The following is a 22,217-nucleotide window of genomic DNA, read 5'->3' on the forward strand; positions in this document are numbered from 1 at the left end:
GTTTGATTCCTGGCCTCGGTCAGTGGGTTAAGGATTCAGTGTTGCCGTGAGCTGTGGTGTATGACACAGACACAGCTTGGGTCTGGCATTGCTGTGTGCTGTGGCATAGGCCAGCGACTACAGTTCCAATTGGACCCCTGGCTGGGAACCTCCATATGCCACGGGTGTGGCCCTAAAAAGACAAAAAGAAAAATAAAAAAATTTTTAAAAATATGTGTGGAATTGATAAATAGCAACTAGGGAGATAGAAGAAGTATGGCTGGAGGGTGGCTTTCCTGTACTATAAGGTTTGATTTCTTTACACACATACATGCACAAGAACTGAACTGAACATAGTATAAGGTTACTACTTGCTAGATCTGAGGTCTGAGTATTGGTTATAACCTCATGTTAGAGATTCTTTGTAATTTTCTGGGTATTTAAAATATTCCGAAAAAATCTTAAAAAAAATACCATACATTCATCTTTTCTGTTGGCATTCAGAATGGCTGAAAGGCATTCAGTTAAATTCAGCATTCTTATTAGATGTATACGGAAGGAATGAGTATTTCTGTTTTTTAATTTACAGAAATATTTAATGAAATGAACGAATATGGTATGCACACACACAACCTTAAAAATTCAGTGATGTTTCTTTATATAATTTTTTCGCTTTTATTTTTTAACTTTTTAAATTATAGTTGAGTTACAGTGTGCCAACTTCTGCTGTATGACAAAGTGACTCAGTTATACCTCTATATACATTCTTTTTTTATATTCGTTTCCATCATCCCAGGAGACTGGATATAGTTCCCTGTGCTATACAGTAGGACCTTACTGTTTATCCATTCTAAATGTAATAGTTTGCCTCTACTAACCCCAAACTCCCAGTCCATCCCACTTCGACCCTCCTCCTCCTTGGCAACCACAAGTCTGTTCTCCATTTCTCTGAGTCTGTTTCTGTTTTGTAGATAGATTCATTTGTGTCATATTTTAGATTCCACATATAAGTGATATCATATGGTATTTGTCTTTCTCTCTCTCCCTCTTTTTTTTTTCTTTTTTCTTTTGACTGCACCAGTAGCATGTGGAGGTTCCCAGGTCAGGGATTGAATCTGAGCCACAGCAATGACCCAGGCTGCTCCAATGACTGGATGATTAACCTACTGAGTCACAAGGGAACTCCTTGTCTTTCTCTTTCTGACTTAGTATGATAATCTCTAGTTGTGTCCATGTTGCTGTAAATGGCATTATTTCATTCTTTTTATGATTCAGTAGTAGTCTATTATATCTACATACCACATCTTCTTTATCCATTCCCCTGTTGATAGACATTTAGGTTGTTTCCAAGTCTTGGCTATTGTGAATAGTTCTGCTATGAACATAGGGGTCTTATCTTTTTGAATTGGGAATGAGTATTTCTTAATGTGCAAAGCAAAAGCGCTCCCCATCACCCCCGCCAATGTTCTGCTAGTGCTAACTAAGGCAGTTAGAAGGCTGGATAGTGTGTGAATATGGGATAGAAAAATTGAGAATTTTTGTTATTTGTAGATGATAGGGTTTTATATCTGGAAATTCCAAGGAAATCAGTAAGAGAGTTCAGTAAGAAGTTTGGATATATGAGTAAAGTTTGTATATCTCAAAATAAATCTACTTCCTATATGCCTCTATTTACCAGTTTTCTGTGCTAGTTAAAAGATATAATGGAAAAAAAAATCTCATTCAGAATAATGGAAAAAACTGTAAAATACCCAGGGATAAACCTGACAGAGATGTGTAAAGCCTATTATATGAAGTTAACAGCAGTTTCTGCTTTAAGGAAATAATAGGATAAATGTGCAAGTAGTGTGAATTTGTTCATTACAGGGAGTTCCTGCTGTGCACAGTGGGTTAATGATCCAGCTTGTCTCTCTAGAGGCATGGGTTTGATCCCTGGCCCAGTGAAGTGGGTTAAGGATCCAGAGTTGCTGCAGCTGTGGCGTGGGTCAGATTCAATCCCAGGTCTTGGAACTGCCTTTTTTGGTAGTGTTGCACTAAATAATTATTAACTCAAAATCAATGACAGATTAAGTGAAACAGTAAAGTTGGATAATTATATACTGATGATAAATTAGATTATTTGGTTTATTGAACAATTTTACTTTATGAAAGTTTATAAAGAAGTAATGTCTAATAGAGGTTATTACTGCTTTTGGGGATAATGAGCGATGTACATTTTTAAAATACTTTTATGTTTCCTAATGTTCAGTGTTTAAAATAATGATACTTGTTTTATTGAAGAGGGGCCTGGGAATCCAGGAATTAAACTATCAAGCCCTAGAATCAATGGGAACCAAAGAAGTATTAGGAATTCCTTGGTCTCTCTCATTTATCTGTTTCTCTTTGCATTCTCTTGGTTAATTTTCATCCTGTTGGCTCCTTCTGAGCCTCAGCTACCTCAGAGTGACCACCACAGGCCCATGTCTATGTGACTTTTCAGCACAATTCTGTCCCTTAATTCAAATTCCTGTGGGAGAGAAAGAATATTTATCGGCCAGTGCCTTTGCAGGCTGCACCATATGAGTTGCATCTTACAGGCAGCATATTTGTGGGCTGACCCTGAATCTGCTGTGTTTGGGCCCAGAGACTGGCAGACTTTCTGGCATAGACATGGTCACGTGGCTCACTGCCTTCTCAGCGGGGACGATGTCAGGGCTTTCCCCCAAAGTGACTGAAGAAAGACTGCAGTACACATCTTATTTAACCTCTCAGGTTAAAAAGCTGTCAGGGTTACTGGATGTCTCAAAATTACTTTTAACCCTAAGATGAAACTATTTTGAAACTCAGGGATTTTGTTGTTAATGCTTTTTCCTTTTTTGAAGATTTATGCATTTTTTCCTTTATATTTGTGTTTTTCCTCTCTTTTGTCTGCTTTACTGTACTGTTTTCCTTAATCCTATTATGTCACACTACCCCTTTATTTGATTTGTAGCAAGAAGTGATGTGGCAGGAAATTCTCTTGTGGCTCAGCCAGTTAAGGATTCAGTGTTGTCTCTGTAGTGGCTTAGGTCACTGCTGTGGCTCAGTTTCAGTCCCTGGCCCGGGAACTTCCACATGCCCTGGCATGGCCACACACACACACACACACACACACACACGCAAAGCTGCATTGAGATATTGAATAATGTCACCTGCAGGAATTCTTCTATTTTTATTCACCTGGTGGTAAGTGCATTGTTCACCCAACTTGCGTTTGAGGAGGTGAGTCAGTGATTTTGGGTTCTATCAGGTGAAAAAAGTTTATATAGTTTTTCTTACCCTTGGCATATGGAGGTTCCCGGGCCATGGGTTGAATTGGAGCTGCAGCTGCAGCCTATGCCACAGCAACACTGGGTCTGAGCCATATCTGTGGCCTGTGCCGCAGCTTACAGCAACGCTGTATCCTTAACCCACTGAACCAGCCCAGGAATTGAACCTGCCTCCTCACAGAGACAACTTTGGGTTCTTAACCTGCTGAGCCATAGTGGAACTCCTTGTTTATGTTTTTAAAGGATCCATTTATCTTTCAAAACATGTACAGGAAGAATACTTTATAGGTAATGGGTTTATTTGTATTCTATAGTGAGGCTGTAAGCAAGAAAGTTAGCATCTAGCTGAACTGCCACTACCTGTTGATTTCACTTACCTGTGCTTGGTTATGCTCAGGTATTTCAAACCTAGGACTAATTTCTGCAGTGAAGGAATATGTAAGGAGCACCTGTCGAGGTCAGAACTATGTCCAGAAGATTATAAGGTTAGGTACTAATGCCCAGTAATTTAAAAGTCAGTCTTTAGTTAAAAACAAACAGCAGCAGGAGTTCCTGTTGTGGCTCAGTGGGTTAAGAACCTGACATTATCTCTGTGAGGATGAAGGTTTGATCCCTGGCCTCACTCAGTGGATTAAGGATCTGGCATTGCCCCGAGCTGTCACAACGAGGCTCGGATCCTTTGCTACAGTGGCTGCGATGTAGGCCGGCAGCTGCATCTACAATTCGACCCAAGCCCAGGAACTTCCGTAAAAACAAACAGCAACAACAAACAAACAGCAACAACAAACAAACAGCAACAACAAACAAACAGCAACAAAACACGTAGTTTTAAACATAAATTTTTTCTAATCTTTTTTGTGATATTCATTTCATAGCTCGGTCATGAGCACTGACAGCAACTCTTTGGCACGTGAATTTCTGACTGATGTCAACCGGCTCTGCAATGCAGTGGTCCAGAGAGTGGAGGCCAGGGAGGAAGAAGAGGAGGAGACCCACATGGCAGCCCTGGGGCAGTACCTCGTCCATGGCCGAGGGTTTCTGTTACTCACCAGGCTGAACTCTATCATCGATCAGGTAACATTTTCATATCAATTCTTTCATCAACATATTTTAGTTAATTATAGGTTCATAAGTTCTAGGTTACATAGTTTCTAGGTCTCTTTGAGATAAAGTCCTGTCTCTCACATCATTCAAACAAGGAAAAGTAGCCACATTTATGAACATATTATTTGGATACTTTTCAAAATGTCTGAAATATCTTACAGTTATAAATGTCCTTTCTTCTAAAATGTTTTCATATATACTATGATTTTTATCCCAATATCAGAGTGAAATAAATGTGATTATTAGTAGAGATAAGATTACTATTCAGAAACATCATAAATTTGATTTTCAGTAAATATCAGATATGTTTTTGAAAAGTTTATTGTAAATTGTGTTAGGGAACTTCCCAATTCTGGGATGAAAGTAGAGAATCTTTTGTGTAAACTGGTAATTACTGAGTCCTTTATCTTGTATACGTCTAGTTTTTCACACACCGTTGTGTTCACTCAAACTATGGTAAGACCAAATGGTATTTTGCTGTTTCCTTATTATAGAATTAGCAGAATTTTAAAACTCATTGGGACTATAGAGATATTTTCATCTAATCTCCTTTTGTAGATGAAGACTGAGATCCAGAAACATTAAGTAACTCAAACAAGGTTAACTTGAAGCCCAAATGTGATTTATATCTTAATTTCATTTTAGTAGAAAATAGATATTTATTTTATGAAAGAAAAATTCCACCATCTGCTTTCCCCATCTACTAGTTAATGTAGTTAGATAATATTAGATAATATTCTAATTAGCTTGAATTGAAAAGATAATGAGGGCTCTGTAGCACCACCATGATGGACAGCTTTAAATACTTTAAGTATTGCTGGCTTTAGATCTAAATTTAACCATTATAAAATTCCTTTGCCATGAAAGCATTTTGCTAGTAAAGACATATATTGGGTAAATATAGATACTGAAATTAAACAGTATCTCTTTTTTTACCATAAACTAAGAAACCTAATAAATAAATCAGGAAGTATTTATTTGCTATGGAGTTAACCTGCCATGGAATTTTCCAGAATATTTGGAGGATTTATGTATTTTTAAATTTTATTTATTTTATTGAGGTAATATTGAGTTATAATTTTATATGTAGGTTTATTATTTTTATATAATGTCTAATACCTTTTTCTGAATGTGATTTATTAAATATGTAACTAAATATAATTTATTTTTTATATATTCATATGACTTTTATGTATATAAATTTTAAATTCCAAAAAATTATTAATGGACCATGTGTAGTGATTTTCTCTTTAAAAATTTTGATGATTTAATATGCATATTATGCTCTGTTCATCTTACCCCACATTAGGACAAGTCAATGCTTTCTGTCTTTTTTTTTTTTTTTTTTTTTTGTCTTTTTGCTATTTCTTGGGCCGCTCCTGCAGCATATGGAAGTTCCCAGGCTAGGGGTCCAATCGGAGCTGTAGCCACCAGCCTACACCAGAGCCACAGCAACTCGGGATTCGAGCTGCGTCTGCAACCTACACCACAGCTCACGGCAACGCTGGATCGTTAACCCACTGAGCAAGGGTAGGGACTGCAACCTCATGGTTCCTAGTCGGATTCGTTAACCACTGTGCCACGACGGGAACTCCTCTGTCTTTTTTTTTTTAAGATACTATATAAGTAGCATCAGAAATATCAGTGATCCAGGAATAAATCTGACAAATTATGTACAGATTTCTGTATAAAATTCTATAAAATATTGTTGAGAGAAACTAAAGAATATCTAAATAAAGGCAGAACTGCATCATTTTCAAGTACTAGGAAAAATCAATATTGTAAATTCCAATCAGAATCTCAATAGCTTTTTTTAAATGATAGCTTTATTAATATAATTCACATATATGGAATTCACCCATTTCATGTGTATAATTTGATGATTTTTAATGTAATCACATGTATGTGCAGCTGTCACTACAGTCAATTTTAGAACATTTTCCTCACCTCAAATAAAAACCTTATGCCTTTTAGCTACCACTGCCCTCTCCCTCCCATCCCCCTCGGCCCTAAGCAAGTACTAATCTACTTTGTCTTTCTCTTTTCAGTTGTGAAATATCTTTTAATGTGCTGTTAAATGACTAAAATCATTCAAGTTATAATTGCAGTATTTTTTCGTATGGTAATATTTTTTAATGCCTTCTTTCCTCCTCTTCACTCACTTTTTGGAATATCTGTAGCAGTGATAATAGGGACAGTAGAAATAGAGTGAAAATAAATAGCCATTTAAAAAAATAGGACTTATCAAGATTTAATTGTTTAAACCAGAAAATGGAGAATGATCATTTGGTTCTTTAAGGGGAATTGCATATGATTTAATCATTTAAAATGCAATTGAAATACTAGGTTCAAAGCAGTACATTTCAGGAGGGACTTTAGCTTTTTTATCTGTGCTTCCCATGAGTTGAAATACTCTGGGATACTCTGGAGAAGAGGCAGTTTAAGCCCTTGTCCTTCTACTGCAATACTTTTGCTTTATTAGTTGATGATTAATATAAATAATTAGACTTTTCATTGATACATAATTTACATACAGTAAATGCACAGACGTTAAGTGTATGGTTGGATGAGTTTGACAAATATATACATACCTGTGTAACCACCCCCAGTTAGAACATTTCCCCCACCCTAGAACATTTTGTCATACCCCTTTTCAGTCAGCCATTCCCCTTCCCCCACTGCAAGATAACCACTGTTCTGACTCTTAACATCTAAGTGCAGTGTTGCTTGTTCTAGAACTTCACATACATGTAGTCATGCAGTGTGAACTCTCTTATTGCAGAGATTCATCCATGTTGCATGAATCTCTAGTTCACTTTTTGTTTCTGGTAATTATTTTGTTGTAGGGATATGCCACAATTTCTTTAACCATTCACCTATTGTTTAACCATTTGGGTTGTTTCCATTTTGCTGTTTTGAATAAAGCTGCTATGAATATTCTTATGAAAGTCTTTGTGTGAACGTATTTTCATTACTCTTGGGTAAATATCTTGGCATATGATGGCTGGGCCAAAGGGTAGGTGTTTAACTTTCCAAGAAAGTGCCAAATGGTTTTCCTAACTGGTTGTACCACCTTTTTCATTCTCATCAGTGGTGTGTGGGAATGCCAGTTGTTCTATATCCTCTCTAGAATTTGGCACTGCCAGTCTCTTTAGCATTAGGTATTCTAAGTGAATATGAAGTAGTACCTCACTGTAGTTTTAATTTGCATTTCTCTGACAACTGATGGTCTTAAGTACTTTTTTATGTGCTTATTGGCCATTTGTATATCTTTTTCTGTTCAAGTTTTGTGCCCATTTTTAAAGTCAGGTTATTTGTTTATGATCCAGTTGTTGTAGTTCTTTATTCTGGATAAAAGTCTTTGTTGAATTGTGAATACTCTCTTTGTGGCTTGCCTTTTCATTTCTTAACAATGTCTTTAGAAAAGCAATTTTTTTTCCCTTTGTGAATAGTGCTTTTTGTACCTTACCTAAGAAATCTTTGTCTTTCAACTCCAAAGTTGTAAAGCTATTCTCCTATGTTTTGTTTTGTTTTTTTCCCTCTAGGGTTTTTTTTTTTTTTTCCCCACTGAACAGCAAGGGTTTTTTTTTTTTAATTATTATTTTTACTTCTAGATCTGTGATGCATTTTGAATTAATATTTGTTTATAGTGTGAGGTAGGAGTTAATGGTTCATTTCTGTGCCCCCCCCATTGAAAAACCTTGCCACCTTGGTTAAAAATCAGTTGACCATATATTTATGGGTTTATTTCTAGACTCTCTATTCTGCTGTGTTTATCTGTCTGTCATCCATTCTTTCACTAACACCATACTGTTTTGATTACTGTAGCTTTTATAGTAAGCCTAGAAATTAAATGGTGTTAAGTTCTCCAATTAATTTTTCTTTTTTAAGAATTTTGAAAAACATTCTAGATCTTTGGCATTTCTGTATATGTTTAAAGACTAGCTTATTATTTCTACAAACTGCCTGCTAAAATTTCAGCTATGATGTCATTGAATCCAGAAATCAATTTGGAGAGAATTGACATCTTACATCTTAACAGTCCTGAGTTTCTCAGTCTATGAGCATAGTATAAATCTCTGTTTATTTGAGTCCTCTCTAATTTCTCTATAGTATTTTATAGGTTTTAGTGTACAGGTCTTATATATTTAGGGGTAAATTTATTCTAAATAGTTTATTATTTTTTATGACTTTTATAAATGGCGTTAACAATTTGGGAGTTCTGTGGTGACCTAGCAGGTTAAGGATCTGGTGTTGTCACTGCCATGCACGGGTTTGCTCCCCAGCCTGGGAGCTTCTGCATGCCATGGGTGTGGTCAAAAAATTTTTTTTTAATCTTTCATTTTTCTCTCGTTTGCTACTCTTAGAAATACAGTTGATTTTTCTATGTTGACCTGTGTCCTGTGCTTTTGCTGAATTTGTTTATATTTATTTTGAAATTTTTTGTAGATTCTTTAGGATTTTCTGTGCAAATAATCATGTCATCTGTGAATAATGATAATTTTACTTCTTTTCACATTTTTATGCCTGCCTTTAATTTAATTTTCTTGACTCGTCCATCAGCTTCTGGTACAAAAATGGATGGAAGTGATGAGAGCAGACATCCTGCTTTATGTCTGACCTTAGAGAAAAGCGTTTGGTATTTCATCATTAAATCTGATGTTGGCTCTAGGTTTTTCCCAGCTGCTTTTTATCATGATGAGGAAGTTCTCTTATTCCCAGTTTGTTGAAAGTTTTTATCCAGAATGGATATTGGATTTTGTCAAATGCCTTTTCTGCATCTATTGAGACTATCATATTATTGAATTATGTCAATGGCTTCTAAACATTGAACCAATTTTGCCTTCCTGGGATAAACCCCATTTGGTCATAATGTATTATACACAGACATATTAACCTGTTTATTCTGAAGGAAAAAATACTCTACTTAAATAGCAAAATCATATTCTTTTTAATGGTTAAAGATAGTTTATACTGAAACCTTTACATGTTTTTTTGAAAGAAACCGCCCATCCTAAAAAGTAGCAGTTATCTTTGATCTTAATCTTGGCACCAGTATCAACTAGATGTGTGGCTTTAGTGACTTAATTGTTCCAGATCTAATTATCCTCATCAGTAACCTAAATATATCTAATTGGATGACTTAAAACATCTCTTCTGGAGTTGCTGCTGTAGTGCAGTGGGATCGGTGACATCTCTGGAGCACTGGGATGAAGATTCAATCCCCAGCTCCACAAAATGGGTTAAGGATCCAGTGTTGCCCTGGCTGCAGCATAGGTCACAACTGCAGCTCGGATCTGGTCCCTGGCCAGGGAACTCCATATGCTCTGGGTTTGGCCATAAAATTTAAAGAAAAAAAATATCTCTTTCAACATGATGTTTCCATGTTATATCTGATAATAATAGTTTCCAATTTCTTATATACCCTAATTATGAGTATATATAGCTTAATTCTAACGTAATGAGTAGAAAATTACGTGACTTAATACCAATACAATATACCAAAATTGAGCTAGTATACCCAACCTTGCGTTATAAACACTGCTTTTAAAATTTCCAGTATATATAACTTCCCATACCTATCCACATTCAATGAATGTTCTATAAGGTTGTTACTTATTTTGCTGAATAAAATATGAAGTTGGACTGTAAGAGGCTATGCATTTGTGAAAAAAGTATAACCTTAAAACATAATGGATTTCTAGGAATTCCTGCTGTAGCACAGCGGGTTAAGAGTCCAACTGCAGTGACTCTGGTCTCTGCAGAGGCATGGGTTCAATCCCCGACCTGGCACAGTGGATTAAAGGAGCCAGCACTGCTACAGCTGTGGCATAGGTCAGCAACTGCCGTTCAGATTCAATCTTTGGCCCAGCAACTTCCATATGCTGTGGGTGTGGCCATAAAATATATATATATATGTATATATATATATATAATGAATTTCTTTAATCTTTAGCTATTTTATGTGTAAGAAAGTACTTTATTCTTCCAACATTTTTGTAGTATCATCACTGTAATATATAGTATTATATATCATAACAATATATCAATATATATCAATATATCAATATATCAAATAAGTATAACTGGAAAATATCAGACTTGTAAAAGTGTGACTACACAGTTCATTAGCAGATTTATTCAGCAGACCATAAAGTACCTACTATGCACCAGCTGGGTAGTAGATACAAGATGCAGAAGGTCTTTACCAGGAACTTGTAGTTTTTTGTTTTTTGTTTTTTTCCCACTGTACAGCAAGGGGATCAAGTTATCCTTACATGTATACATTACAATTACATTTTTTCCCCCACCCTTTGTTCTGTTGCAACATGAGTATCTAGACAAAGTTCTCAATGCTATTCAGCAGGATCTCCTTGTAAATCTATTCTAAGTTGTGTCTGATAAGCCCAAGCTCTGGATCCCTCCCACTCCCTCCCTCTCCCATCAGGCAGCCACAAGTCTTTTCTCCAAGTCCATGATTTTCTTTTCTGAGGAGGTGTTCATTTGTGCTGGATATTAGATTCCAGTTGTAAGTGATATCATATGGTATTTGTCTTTGTCTTTCTGGCTCATTTCACTCAGTATGAGATTCTCTAGTTCCATCCATGTTGCTGCAAATGGCATTATGTCATTCTTTTTTATGGCTGAGTAGTATTCCATTGTGTATATATACCACATCTTCCGAATCCAATCATCTGTCGATGGACATTTGGGTTGTTTCCATGTCCTGGCTATTGTGAATAGTGCTGCAATGAACATGCAGGTGCATGTGTCTCTTTTAAGTGTAGAGTTTTGTCCAGATAGATGCCCAAGAGTGGGATTGCGGGGTCATATGGAAGTCAGGAACTTGTAGTTTTGAAGAGATGGACAGGTTTGGTTTTGTTAATGAGGACAAAACAGTGTAAAGTAATTGGAGAGTGTAAAGGAGTGAGTCCTCGGGAAATGCTTCTTAGAGAAATGGACGTGTCTAAATAGGGATTGGCCGTGTAAAGGGGGAGGAGGCGTTAAATCAAAGGAACTGCAAATGCAAACACACTAGAGGCTAGGAAAAAGATCGATCGACTTTGGTGTTAGAGCAAAGGCTGCATGCAGGGGTTTGGCCAGTGGGGAGACAGGAAGGCATAGGTTGTGTGATGGCAAGCCTTTTCTGCCATAGTAAAGAGTCTTAACTGTATTCTAAAAATATTGGGGAGGTTTTTAAGTAAGAGAATAGGCAATGGAAAGTATCCTTGAGATTTAACAAGTCAGGCATTGGTAATATTATTAGCAAGAATTGTTTCTGTAGGAGAAAAATGCACACTTTTATATTTAGTAAAGGTAATAATGATAAATGAGCTTTACTTCATCTAGCTTTACAGATTCTGTATGCATATTTGCCAGCGTGTGTCTAGGTATGATTGATCTGGCAGGATGAGAGGTGTAGGGAATGCTGGCCTTCCTAATTCTGGAGTAGTGGGAATATGATTGCAGTGGAGATGTCAGCCTCTGGACAGCAGTAGGTAATCCATTGAGTTCTCTCCCTTTATACCTGGGCAGAGAGGGGAGCAGTGAGTATACCAGCTGATTCCTGTATAACAAACCACATCCAGAAACTTAGTGGCATAAAACAACAAGGGGTAGTTGGGGGCCGTTGGCCAGGCTGCCTCAGTTTTCATCCATGTGTCCCCTCATCTTTCAGTAGGCTCCTCTCAGCTTCTTTCCACAGAGAGGGAAGCTGCAAGAAGTTACATAGTATCACCTCTGCTGCATTCTATTGGTCAGAGCAAGTCACAAGGCCAGCACAGATTTAAGAGATGAGGATATAGACTCCAGCACTTGATAGGAGGAAATAACTTGTGGACGTTTCTTATCTCCCATAGTCTCTTCTGTGGCCACGATTATTAGCACCCCAACCCCACTCCTCCCTCCCAGGACTTCCAGAGTAATGTTCCATCATGGTGGCAGGCTCGAAGTCCATGGTCTCATGATAGGCGTCAGTTCCGGATGCACATGCAGCTTCCAGATGCAGTACTTAGTTGCATTTCTTCTTGATTGAGAGACTTGTGGACTAAAAAGACAAGTTATCTACTTGCCACAACCTGTACACAGTGGTGACATAGGAACAAGTCAGTGTAATATTAATACTTGGATCCAGCAAGAAAAGTGACTGGGGCCACATAGCAGTCACTGATTCCCTGAAACCCAGCCAGGCATGCCTTCTCACACACCTTACTCCGGGGGCAGGGAACATGTTTTTCTTCTGTCAGGGTGGTTCCCAGTCTCTGGTTCTCCAGGACTCTTGGCTCCATCCTCTGAGGTATCTGCTCTTTTCTAGATGAAGAAGTGTTCACATATATGTGTATAAATAAACACATTTTAGAAATAATTATAAAATTCAGATAGAAGAAATAAAGGACTTAAACACATATACTTCTGCTATGTCTGGAACATCAAATTTAATTAGCATGTCCAAATTTAAAGTACTGGTTAAGACCAAGTTCCTTAACATGTCATCCTGAAATCCTTGAACCCCACTGATCTGGTACCTGCCTTTGCAGCTTCCTAAACATCACATCTAGTTTGGTATCTCAGCTCCCCCACCAACCCCCCTCCCTCATTCACTTACCCGTTCTCTTCCATCCTGCCACTGCTACTTCTGGATATCAATTTTGGCAAGTAATTTAAAATCCAGTCTAAACAGTAGAATTGTGAAAGGGGTAGTGCCTGGCACCTGGTAGGTACTTGCAGTATATTTCTTGAATTGAGCTAAAAAATTTTCATTGTTGGTTATTACTGTTATGGGGAGTTTAAAAATGTATGACGCAGTCATTTTCCCTGCAGAGGGGTAACGTAAAAGTATAAATAGTCAATGAAGAGTAATGTTACTTCTGTAGATTGGACAGTCTAGGAATAGCCAGGGAATGGATCTGTTTGTGGCATATATTGCCAAATTTGGCATTTCGAGAACTTCCCACTTGGATGGAGTAAGGTAGCACTCCACTCTTCTGGATACCATGGCCACCATGTATACTGAGGACCTTGGGAGGTAAACCTGAGCTTGGTTGGAAGCAGAGAGCTTCAAGTTCTACTTTGCCAGGGTGCCCACGATAAGAGGAAAGATTTTATGATTTGTAATAGGATAGCTTAGTGTTACTTATAGTATTACCTATGTGATTTCTTTGAGACTTCAAAGAATACTTAAATCTGGGAATATATGGTATCTAACAGAGTAATAGGTTCAAGGAAATTCCTGTTGTGGCTTAGCTGGTTAAGAACCCAGCTGATATCTATGAAGATATGGGTTTGACCCTTGGCCTCGCTCAGTGGGTTAAGGATCCAGGATTGCCACAAGGACACGGTTGTGGATGTGGCGCAGACCTGGCATTGCTATGTCTGTAGTATAGGCCAGCAGCTACAGCTCCAATGTGACCTCTAGCCTTGGAACTTCCATATGCTGCAGGTGTGGCCCTAAAAAGACCAAAAAAAAAAAAAAAAAAAAAAAAGTAATAGGTTCAGAGGATTAGAGAGAGCTGCACTATGATGAATTGTATTAGAAATGATTGTGAGTGAGTGGGAAGTAAAGAACTATAACCCCAGTGGACAGCTGAGACGTTAGGCGTGTCCTCCTCAGGACACAACAGGAACTCCCTGGTTTGCATTTTTTAAAAAAGACCATATTTTTTTGCTGGGTTCTTAAAATATGTTGTGTTACATACTCTGAATGTGGCAAAAAAAAAAAAAAAAAAAAAAAAAACCCAAACTTCTGTTTGCTTCGATCTTACTCTTTTGAAAGACTCATGGTTTCCAAGAACTAATTCACTTGGCAGAATTGGGGGGCAGGGAAGGGGCAACAGGCATGAAGTCCTGAGGGGGAGAACAGTAGTCTTGGGTTGATGTAGAAGAAAAGCCCCATGGAAGAGGTACTGCTGGGGCTGGGCCTTGTGGGCAGGGAGTGCATAGCTAAGAGGGAAGGAGCAAGGGCAGGTCCAAGATGCGTGTGCCTCAGAGGCCAGGGCAGGAATGCCTGCTCACACAGCTGTGGTGATTCACCAGTGTACTGTTGTGCAGCAGGGCCTAAATTATAAGGACAGCATGTTTGTAGCACTGCTTCACACACCCTTGAGGTTTCAGCAAGCTCCATTGGAATGTTACTTGTTCATCTGCTAAAAGATAAAGACTCAGACTCTGCAGGGATGACTATTCCAAAAGTGGTTTACTTTTTTTTTTTTTTTTTTTTTTTTTTGCTTTTCTTTTTTAGGGCCATACCTGTGGCATATGGAAGTTCCCAGGCTAGGAGTCGAGTCAGAGCTACAGCTCCCAGCCTACACCACAGCCACAGCAACTCAGGATCTGAGCTACATCTGCGACCTAAACCACAGCTCACAGCAACAGCGGATACTTAACCCAATGAGCAAAGTCAGGGATCGAATCTGTATCCTCATGGATACTAGTTGGGTTCGTAACCCACTGAGCCACAACAGGAACTCCCTGGTTTGCATTTTTTAAAAAAGACCATATTTTTTTGCTGGGTTCTTAAAAAATGTTGTGGTACATACTCTGAATGTGAGCTATACATGGAAATGTTATCTAAGACATCTTTTAATTTTGCCAATTTTGAAGGAAAGCACATGGAAATGGAACCTTTTGATAACAATTTTTACTTCACATCAGGGATTCACAGTCATTCATGTAGATAATGTTGATGAACGTCCATGTATGTACCGGGCATTGAGTGACAGAAAAGGGAGGTGATTGCTAAGCACAAGGGCCTGAGCCCTGGAGTTTGTGTGCTGAGAGGGGCCTGGGGAGCATGTGGGGAAAAGTTTCTCATCATATTTAGAAGTAGACCAAAACTCCTTCACGTGACCCACGAAGCTGCCTTGGATCTGGCACTGTCCACCTCGCCAGCCTCTGCCTTCCAGCCTCACCTCCCAGCGCAATCGCCTTGCTATGTTCCAGCCACTCTGGCCCTCTTACTCTTCTATGACAAAGTCCAATCCACTGCCAACCCTTTATAAACTTACAATGAGCCCTTTTCCCCAAGTCTCTGCATGGATTCTTCCTCATCAATTATCTGCTCAAGTGGCCCATCCTGACGAGGCTGTTTATATGTCTTCCTTTTCATCACTCTGTCATCCTTCTCCTGCTTAATTTTCTTCCTAGCACAGCATTCTGTCTGAAATTGTCTTATCTGTGCCCATTATTTTCTCTCTCACCTGCTGGAGTGTCAGCTTTGTAAGGGTGTGAATATTGTCTTCCTTGTTCCCCACTACATCCAAAGTGTCTGGCACATGGTAGGGGCTCAATACATACTTCTTAAATTAATGAAAGAGAAAAATGGGGGAGTTCCCTTTGAGACTCTGCGGTTTAAAAAAAATTTAGGAGTTCCTGTCGTGGCTCAGTGGTTAATAAATCTGACTAGCATCCATGAGGATGCAGGTTCGATCCCTGGGTGTGCTCTGTGGGTTAAGGATCCAGCATTGCCGTGAGCTGTGGTGTAGATCACATACACGGCTTGGATCCTGCATTGCTGTGGCTGTGGCATAGGCTGGCAGCTACAGCTCCAACTCAACCCGTAGCCTGAGAACCTCTATATGCCACAGGTGCAGCCCTAAAAAAGCAAAAAAAAAAAAAAAAAAAGAAGAGGAAGAAAATGGGCATTCAGGCATTAACAGTTCAGCAAAAAGACCTTGGGGGAATTAGAGAAGTCTCCCCATAGGGGAGCTGAGGCCTGAAGAATGTCCTCTATGTAATGGCCAGAGTGGTTTTTCCAACAAACAATCTGATTTTGTCACCCTGACCCTCTCCCCACTGATAGATGTGAGGAATTTAAACTTGATTTGTCATTCATTCCTTGACCACCCATGTCTCAAGTGTCCCAGGCCTGGCACTTTCATACCTCTAACTGGTAATGACTGCTTCTTTTTCTGAATGCCTAAACTGAATGCCTGTGCCACACCTGGATACTTACGTGTACTACACACCTTCTGTTCTTTAACTGTTTTGTGTGTATGTATTTTATGGACCAAATGAGGGGACCTTCTCCAGGGCTTGGACCTCCAGAAAGGCTAAGACAGTAAGTGCTGTGGACAGAGTGTGCAGTCAATAATAATTGGATGACCTTCACTAATAAGTCTTTTCTTTGTGTATATTATTTTATTAGTAATTTCAATTTCTCTCTTTAAAATCGTGTTCTCTTGAAGTTTTAAATTTAACTGCATGAAGACTTTGTTTTCCTGGTAACTTATGTTATGGGTTTGCTAATTAATAGGGCTTAACTTTTCATCTTCACCTTGCAAATTTGTTTTTTTCATAGGTGAGGAATTCTTACCCTGTGCATGGTGCTAATAACAGCTATTTTTGGAAAAATCAGCAAGAATGTGCTAAATACCGTCAAATACTCTTACATTTTTCTGTCGTTGGAAAAGTTTATAAGTTGCAGAGTATCACAGCTTTAATTGGATTTAAGATAGGTTAATCTGATTCTTCCTTCTCAAGAAAAAGGATTTTTTGGGTTCAAGACGAAGTATTAGGAATTAATACATTTCATTACCTTGGAACATTAAGGATTCAGGATTCTTTTATTTCTAATACAGGCATTGACATGTAGAGAAGAACTCCTTACTCTTCTTCTGTCACTCCTTCCACTAGTATGGAAGATCCCTGTTCAAGAAGAAAAGGCAACAGGTATGTTTCTTTTGTTTATTATATCACCTGTGTTATCAAAATTCCACTAGGGAAAAAAGTTCTCTTGAAAGGTTACTTCTGCCATAATGGATGATATAGTTCAAATTCAGAACAGTATATATTAGTGTGGTACTTAAAGTGGAGAATTCTTTAGGCAGCTGTCTTTTTATTTCTACCAATAAGCAAAAGTCATGGTCCTTCTTAGGGGATTACTTGATTACAATAATGATAGAAAATGGATGAGGAGGCAGAACACTTAGCAAAAGGGGTAAATCTGGATATGCTGTCTAACATTTGAGATATGCGGAGTGAAAAGTTGGAAGAAAGGAATTAAAAATGTTTTGCTTATGTTAAAGATTGCTTTCTGTTACCAGTACTCTGTCAATGACTTTGGCAGCTTAATTTTTCTAAGGTTGATTTTAGAGGATAAATTTGAAGCAATATTTGGTTTCAGAGTGGATAGAGTTATTACATTTAAAGTCAATACATATTTTTAACTTCTGATTCAGAAAAAATAAAAAAATGCATGTGTGTGTCTGTATATGTATCACATTAAGTATGTGGAACTTAGTTTAAATGTTTCAGTGGAGGGATTTACAGTTTTCCCCCTTGTCCATTTTTGGGATATGTGAATTGTGTGGTGCTTAAGGATCCCTTGGGTTAAAAAAAAAAAAGGAAAAATCTCCTGAATTGTATTTTAATACCTTATGTGCATTTTTAATGCATTTCTGATGTGGAGCTCTCTTTGGGGCCTTATCTAAGGTTTTGTAATATTGTTATCCTTTCTATATGTTGATCCACTGGCTCTTATTTTCTTCTGAATTTCTATAATTCAAACTGTTAATCACTTAAGAAATCTAATTAATGTTCTTTTGGGGAAGTTGTCTTCATTGCCTGCATCTTTTCTATACATGGAGTATGTCAGACTTTTTAATTCCCCCCTTTTAATTAAAGCACAAGTCTTTTATTTACAGATTTTTATTTACTCATTCTAAATTTCAGATAACATCCTGGTATAGATCTTATTATATATCATTGCAAAGGGGCAGACCAATTTCATTATCTTTTTACTTTTTTTTTTTTTTTTTTTTTTTTTTTTTTTTTTTTTTTTGCTTTTTAGGGTCACACCTAGGCATATGGAAGTTCCCAGGCTAGGGGTCGCATTGGAGCTACAGCTGCCAGCCTACACCACAGCCACAGCAACTCAGGACCTGAGCTGTGTCAGTGACCTACATCACAGGTCACGGCAATGCCAGATTCCTGACCCACCAAGCAAGGCCAGGGATTGAACCCTCATCCTCATGGATACTAGTTGGATTTGTTCCCTCTGAGCCACGAAGGGAACTCCTCATTATCTTTTTAATTAGTGTGGAAGACTTATTCATCTCCCCAAGAAATAGGTATTGCGTGGTGACCACTTGGCGAGTCCTAGGTTCTAGGCACTGAGGATGAAACAGTGATGCTCGTACCTGTGCCTAGTTCAGTGCACGGCACATGTAGTAAGTATTTTGAATGAATAGCTCTTTTACCTTGAGGAACATTTGGTTATCTATTCGACAATTGTGAAATAATTTTGGAAAATCTTAAAAGTTCCTACGTTATATCAGGGCTGTACACTAAATACCGTTTTTGAAATATACCCGATGTCTTAATTAATGACATTAGTGGAGGAGATTTGTAAAATGGTAGCAATAGTAGTGCTAAATACCAGCACTACTTTCCTAATTCATTTCTCCCCTGTTGTTTTCAAAATCAGTTTGTATTCTTTGAACCGAGGCCACCTGGTCCTTAACATGAGCAGGATAAGGAAGTGAAGTGAGAATGGGAGGAAGGGGAGCAGAGACATAACAAAAAGCTAAAGGAAATCAACCCCACAATAAAAATATACTCCTAAAGTGGATGATAAATAAGAGGGTAATCACTCATGCAGGTTAAGTTTTAAAACATATTAAGGTATTCTAAATTTTCTGTCTTCACTTTAGATTTTAATCTGCCATTCTCAGCTGATATAATCCTGACCAAAGAAAAAAACTCAACTTCTCAAAGATCTACTCAGGAAAAATTATATTTAGAAGGAAGTGCCCCAGCTGGTCAGGTTTCTGCAAAAGTAAATGTTTTTCGAAGAAGCAGACGACAGCGTAAAACTACCCATCGCTATTCCATAAGAGATGCAAGAAAGACACAGCTCTCCACCTCTGATTCAGAAGCCAATTCAGATGAGAAAAGTATAGCAGTGAACAAGCATCGGCGGTCCCATCTGCTGCAGCACTTTGTAACACAGCCTCCTAAAGGAGACCACCTTCCAGCTGAACTTGACCACTTATCAACCAAAGAGCAAGCCCCTCCTGACAGCATGGCTTTGGAAAATTCCAGAGAGATGATTCCAAGGCCAGAGTCAAACACTGACATTTTAAGTGAGCCAGCTGCCTTGTCTGTTATCAGTCACATGAACAATTCTCCATTTGACTTATGTCATGTTTTGTTATCTTTATTAGAGAAAGTTTGTAAGTTTGACATCACCTTGAATCATAACTCCGCTCTAGCAGCCAGTGTCGTGCCCACACTGACTGAATTCCTAGCGGGTTTTGGGGACTGCTGTAACCTCAGCGACAGTTTGGAGAGTCAGATGGTTTCTGCAGGTTGGACTGAAGAACCGGTGGCTTTGATTCAACGGATGCTTTTTCGAACAGTGTTACATCTTATGTCAGTAGATGTTAGTGCTGCAGAGATGATGCCAGAGAGTCTTAGAAAAAATTTAACTGAATTGCTTAGAGCAGCTTTAAAAATTAGAACTTGCCTCGAAAAGCAGCCCGATCCTTTTGCACCAAGACAGAAGAAAACACTACAGGAGGTTCAGGAAGATTTTGTGTTCTCCAAGTATCGCCACAGAGCCCTTCTTTTACCTGAGCTCCTGGAAGGAGTCCTGCAGATCCTGACCTGCTGTCTTCAAAGTGCAGCTTCAAATCCCTTCTTCTTCAGTCAAGCCATGGACCTGGTTCAAGAATTCATTCAGCATCATGGATTTCATTTATTTGAAACTGCAGTTCTTCAAATGGAATGGCTGGCTTTAAGAGATGGGGTTCCTCCTGAGGCCTCAGAACACTTGAAAGCCCTAATAAACAGTGTGATGAAAATAATGAGCACTGTCAAAAAAGTGAAATCAGAGCAACTTCATCATTCCGTGTGTACAAGGAAAAGGCATAGACGGTGTGAATATTCCCACTTCATGCATCACCACAGAGATCTCTCGGGTCTGCTGGTGTCAGCTTTTAAAAACCAGGTTTCCAAAAACCCATTTGAAGAGACCGCAGACGGGGACGTTTATTACCCTGAGCGGTGCTGTTGCATCGCTGTGTGTGCGCATCAGTGCTTTCGCTTACTGCAGCAGGCATCTCTGAGCAGCACGTGTGTCCAGATTCTCTCAGGGGTTCAAAACATTGGCATATGCTGTTGTATGGACCCCAAGTCCGTGATTGTCCCTCTGCTCCATGCTTTTAAGTTGCCAGCACTGAAAAACTTTCAGCAGCATATATTGAATATTCTTAACAAACTTATTTTGGATCAGTTAGGAGGAGCTGAGATATCACAACAAATTAAGAAAGCGGCTTGCAATATTTGTACCATTGACTCAGATCAGCTAGCCAAATTAGAAGAGACCCTGCAGGGAAACTCACATGATGCTGACCCTTCCTCCAGTTTGTCTAGTCCTTCTTACAGATCTCAAGGGATCCTGCCCAGCAATGGATCTGAAGACTTTTTGTGGAAATGGGATGCCTTAGAGGCTTATCAGAATTTTGTTTTTGAAGAAGACAGATTACATAGTGTCCAAATTGCAAATCACATTTGTGGTTTAATTCAGAAAGGCAATGTAGTTGTTCAGTGGAAATTGTATAACTACATATTTAATCCTGTGCTCCAAAGAGGAGTTCAGTTAGCACATCATTGTCAACAGCTTAGTGTTACTTCAGCTCAAACTCATGTCTGTAACCTTCATAACCAGTGTTTGCCCCAGGAAGTGCTTCAAATTTATTTAAAAACTCTGCCTACCCTGCTTAAATCAAGGTTTGTATGTGTGTGTGTGTATAGCTATTTTTTTTTCTCATTGTTTGCTTTTGAATGTCTTTGTATTTTCCTAGGATTTAATTTTAGTTTAACAACAACAAAAAATTCCCATCCCATGTCAGATTTTTTTAAAAAAACATTTGTTTGTTTCTACTGGAATGGTTGTAGAGAAGGGGATAGAGCCATTTCTTTTAATTTCTCTGAAGAAAGGTAAAGTTTTAAATATATTTCTGAGAAAAAAATGGACGTAACATAAATATTCAACAGCAGGGGCAAGATTAAATTAATTATTTTATATTTACTTTATGCAACATTATTACCATTAAAAATAATATTCACCCTGTGAAATCAGATAGTTATGATCATTATACAACTACAGATGTGATAAATTCATTTGAGTAATAAAAAAAGCAAATAAAATAAAAATAATGTTCACAAGGATCATGTTAGGACATGAGAAAATGCTTATAATATTTTATCAATAACGTACAAAATAAAAAATATCATCCACTTGTTTACAGCCGTGTAAAGTATGCACATACAAAAAGTGACAATTGGAGTTCCTGTCATGCCTCAGTAGTTAACGAACCTGACTAGTATCCATAAGGATGCCGGTTCCATCCCTGGCCTTGCTCAGTGGGTCAGAGATCCAGCGTTGCCGTGAGCTGTGGTGTAGATTGCAGATGCGGCTTGGATCCTGAGTTGCTGTGGCTATGGTGTAGACCGGCAGCTGCAGCTCTGATTCGACCCCTAGCCTGGGAACTTCCATATGCCGTGGATGCAGCCCTAAAAAGACAAAAGACAAAAAAAAAAAAAAAAAAAAAAAAAGTAATTATTTATTGAGGTAGTAAAATTAAGGGAATTATTTTTTTAAACACCATATTTACATTTATTACCTAAGTAATACATGTAGAAACAGTAGAAAATGCAGATAAGCAAAAAGAAGGAGATTAAAATTACTTAGAATCCCACCAATGAGTTTTGTAGATTTTGTGATTGTCAACTCTGATACTTAAAAAATAGGAGTTCCCATCATGGTGTAGCAGAAACAAGTCTGACTAGGAACCACGGGGTTGTGGGTTCGATCTCTGGCCTTGCTCAGAGGGTTAAGGATCCGGC

The 22,217-nt window shown here is 38.3% G+C and overlaps 1 protein-coding gene across 9 annotated transcripts in view; it reads left to right on the top strand.

Annotated features, from left to right (window-relative positions):
* The window catches only part of LYST (lysosomal trafficking regulator), a 200,849-nt gene that overhangs the window by 42,731 nt on the left and 135,901 nt on the right, over window positions 1-22,217 (top strand). For all 9 annotated transcript variants that reach the window (XR_002338622.1, XR_002338623.1, XM_021073151.1 and 6 more), the window contains exons 3-5: window positions 4,142-4,340; window positions 16,946-17,036; window positions 19,019-21,098. Coding sequence is in view for 7 of the 9 variants with exons in the window: in XM_021073151.1 (XP_020928810.1) it covers window positions 4,149-4,340; window positions 16,946-17,036; window positions 19,019-21,098 (2,363 nt within the window). In the remaining 2 variants the exon portion in view is untranslated. The remainder of the gene's footprint in view (window positions 1-4,141; window positions 4,341-16,945; window positions 17,037-19,018; window positions 21,099-22,217) is intronic.

Source organism: Sus scrofa, chromosome 14 (assembly GCF_000003025.6).
Source record: "Sus scrofa isolate TJ Tabasco breed Duroc chromosome 14, Sscrofa11.1, whole genome shotgun sequence".
Classification (NCBI taxonomy): Eukaryota; Metazoa; Chordata; class Mammalia; order Artiodactyla; family Suidae; genus Sus; species Sus scrofa.